This window comes from Diceros bicornis, chromosome X, assembly GCF_020826845.1.
Source record: "Diceros bicornis minor isolate mBicDic1 chromosome X, mDicBic1.mat.cur, whole genome shotgun sequence".
Taxonomy (NCBI): Eukaryota; Metazoa; Chordata; class Mammalia; order Perissodactyla; family Rhinocerotidae; genus Diceros; species Diceros bicornis.
The window spans coordinates 71,569,641-71,572,711 of NC_080781.1; the positions used below are offsets into that span (position 1 = coordinate 71,569,641).

Consider the following 3,071-nt stretch of genomic DNA (forward strand, 5'->3'; position numbering starts at 1 on the left):
TGCCATGACATATAAGCAGGACTAATTTTACCCTCAGCCAAATTCTAAAGGAGGCAAAGGTTATCTGAGTTGAACCATCTTTTCCAAGCCCCTATTCTTCCAAGGCCTGGTGACCTGTCAGCCCTTCCCAGTGTTTCATTCCCAAAGGTTCATAGACTCACCTCAGCAGTCACCTAATCCCTCATAAGGTTGCAGTTGAAAATTAAGTTTTTTCTCTCCCAGGGTTGATGATAGGGAACATAACTAGATCTCAAATTTTGAAAATACATATGGAGACAACTGTAAAACTGAAATGTGGAACTCCACAAGAGTGGTGGAAAGTATTTCTGGGGGCTATTTTCCAGTGAGGTCTTTTTTGTTGGTTATCTCTGTAAGTTTGATTACTTCCTCTGACTGAGAGGAAAACCTGACTGAGGTTATTGCCAAAATAGTAATTTTTTTGATTCCTGAAAATATATTCCACAATACTGTTATCCATTGGCATGTAGATTGGCATGATATTTTCAGTTTACATAGTAAAGACCTTTTGAATTTATGAAAGTTGTCATTTGAATACTTCTTTGGTAGGAAACAAATATGTTTATATACCCAAACATGGACAGACATGACCTTGACCCTATTTTTACTCTATTTTCTGCAGAAATCATCACTCTAATGCTTTCCTTAAGGAAGGAACATAAATGCTCAAGATGGGAAGTAACAGCACAAACAGTACAAGAGCAAAGTGCACTGATCTTCAAATGCCATTTCAGTACTCCCTCTATGCAACCACCTACATCCTCATATTCATCCCTGGTCTTCTGGCCAACAGTGCAGCCTTGTGGATTCTGTGCCGCTTCATCAGCAAGAAAAATAAAGCCATCATTTTCATGATCAACCTCTCTGTGGCTGACCTTGCTCACGTGCTGTCCTTACCCCTCCGGATTTACTATTACATCAGCCACCATTGGCCTTTCCAGAGGGCCCTTTGCCTGCTGTGCTTCTACCTGAAGTATCTCAACATGTATGCCAGCATTTGCTTCCTGACGTGCATCAGCCTTCAGAGGTGCTTCTTTCTCCTCAAGCCTTTCAGGGCCAGAGATTGGAAGCGTAGGTATGATGTAGGCATCAGTGCTGCCATCTGGGTCATCGTGGGGACTGCCTGTTTGCCACTTCCAATTCTGAGAAGTGTTGGCTTAGCCAACAACACTGAGTCCTGCTTTGCCGATTTAGGGCTTCAACACATTAGCATGCCTTCCTCCATTGGCATGGTAACTGTAGCTGAACTTGGAGGATTTGTACTGCCAGTTGTAATTATTACTTATTGCACATGGAAAACAAGAAAATCTTTACAGGAATTCCAAGTTCCCCCTCAGAATATCAAAGAGCGAAAAAAGGCTTTGTGGATGGTCCTGACGTGTGCAGTGGTGTTTATTGTATGTTTCACCCCTTACCACCTCAACTTCCCATTCTTTATGATGGTGAAACAACACGTCTTTTCAAACTGCTCATTTATTAAGAGCACTCTCTATTTCCACATCATTTCCCTGTGTCTCGCAAATCTGAATTGCTGTCTTGATCCAGTTGTATATTACTTTATGACCTCAGAATTTCGTGATAGATTTTTGGAACATGGTGGCTTGGTTCTTCAGTCGTGTGTGAGATGCAAGGACAGTGGTTTGGAAATTCATCACAGGAAGGAGGATCTTCAAACTATCTCTCTTGAACTTTTGGATGATTCCAAAACAATGTAATCAAATACTTAGCTTAGAATAGTCTATATTCTCTATCAGTTTAGCTATGTCATCTTGAATATTTTTCTTAAAAAATGGTGTTGTCGAGTGCCTTAAAAAAACATGTCCCCTTCCCTTCATCCTCAAAATGATCCTTCTGAAGCAATTATTCATGCCTATATTTTCTTTCCAAATGGAAACATATTGTTCTACAGAGTGTATGAGAAAATATCTTTCTTTACAGAAAGGGATGAGCAACAGAATAATTGCACACCTGTTCCTCGGCAATGAGTCCAGTATTTTCACCTTCTCCTCCAAAGAACAAAATGTAAATGAAAAACAAGTAGACACAGGTGAATTGTCCAAACATTTAAAAATGTACATGAGAACAATATGATTCTAGCTTTATCTAGAAAATATACACTAGTTGAGAAAAGTAGACTAAAGAGGAAATGTTTATTAATATTAATAGGAGTTATGGGAATTAATATCCTTATAACTTGGAATATCTAAGAGATTTTCCTTTTCTCCCCTTAAGGAAACAAACAAGTCAGATTAATCCCAAATATCTCAAAAATATCATGAGATTCACACACAACACATACAACTTAAACAGAATAAAATTGTGTTCTAACATATTTCAAAAACTTCACAGTTTCAGGGTTTGCAATGAAAGCTCTTTACTTGGATGTCTGAGTGTGTGTGATGTTATACATGCTTTAGTATATTGACATTCATTCAAAAAATGTTTTGTTATATTTGTTCATTAAAATCAACTGTGCCATGGTCTGCCTAGATTAATTCCTCTATATACAACCTCATTCACAACTACTGGATAGATTTAAACAGTAAGTTAATGAAGAAACACACATAGGCATATGATTTTTCAGTTGGACCTCGTGTCTCACAACTAAAGATAAATGTAAGGAGAATATTGGTGAATCGAATGTTATTATAAATGCAGAATGAAAAATTGCTATTTTTTAAATTTCTGTGGTTAAATAATTTTGTAATACAAATCACTCCCACTGGAAAATTTGAAATTTAAAATTTCACATATTGGATTTCATTAAAATGGTATTTTAAAAAGCAGTGGTTAGTTTTATAAAATTATAAAGACATTTTCTTGTCTTTATAAGATTGGAAATTCACAAAATGTTTTATTTGGGGGACATTTTTTTCATAATAATGATTTCCTATCAAAACAAAAACAGATAACTTTTACTACAGGTGGAAAAAGAAATAGGGTACAACCTAGGTTCTCTGAAGTCCTCTAGGGATCTGTATCTTACACAGTTGTATTCTGTAGAAATGACTGAGTAGCTCCTTAAGTACTTGAACATTTAAAACACCATTTTA

General features: G+C 36.6%; 1 protein-coding gene across 1 annotated transcript; it reads left to right on the top strand.

Moving 5' to 3' along the window:
• Positions 1 to 657: 657 nt before the first annotated feature.
• On the top strand, positions 658 to 2,733 carry LOC131400525 (putative P2Y purinoceptor 10). The gene has a single exon (XM_058535237.1). The coding sequence runs from the start codon at positions 681 to 683 to the stop codon at positions 1,731 to 1,733; it is 1,053 nt and encodes a 350-aa protein (XP_058391220.1). The 5' UTR covers positions 658 to 680; the 3' UTR covers positions 1,734 to 2,733.
• Positions 2,734 to 3,071: the final 338 nt, after the last annotated feature.

Excerpts from the sequence above, each read along its gene's own strand:
- LOC131400525 (XM_058535237.1), top strand. The coding sequence starts at position 681 with ATGCTCAAGATGGGAAGTAACAGCACAAACAGTACAAGAGCAAAGTGC.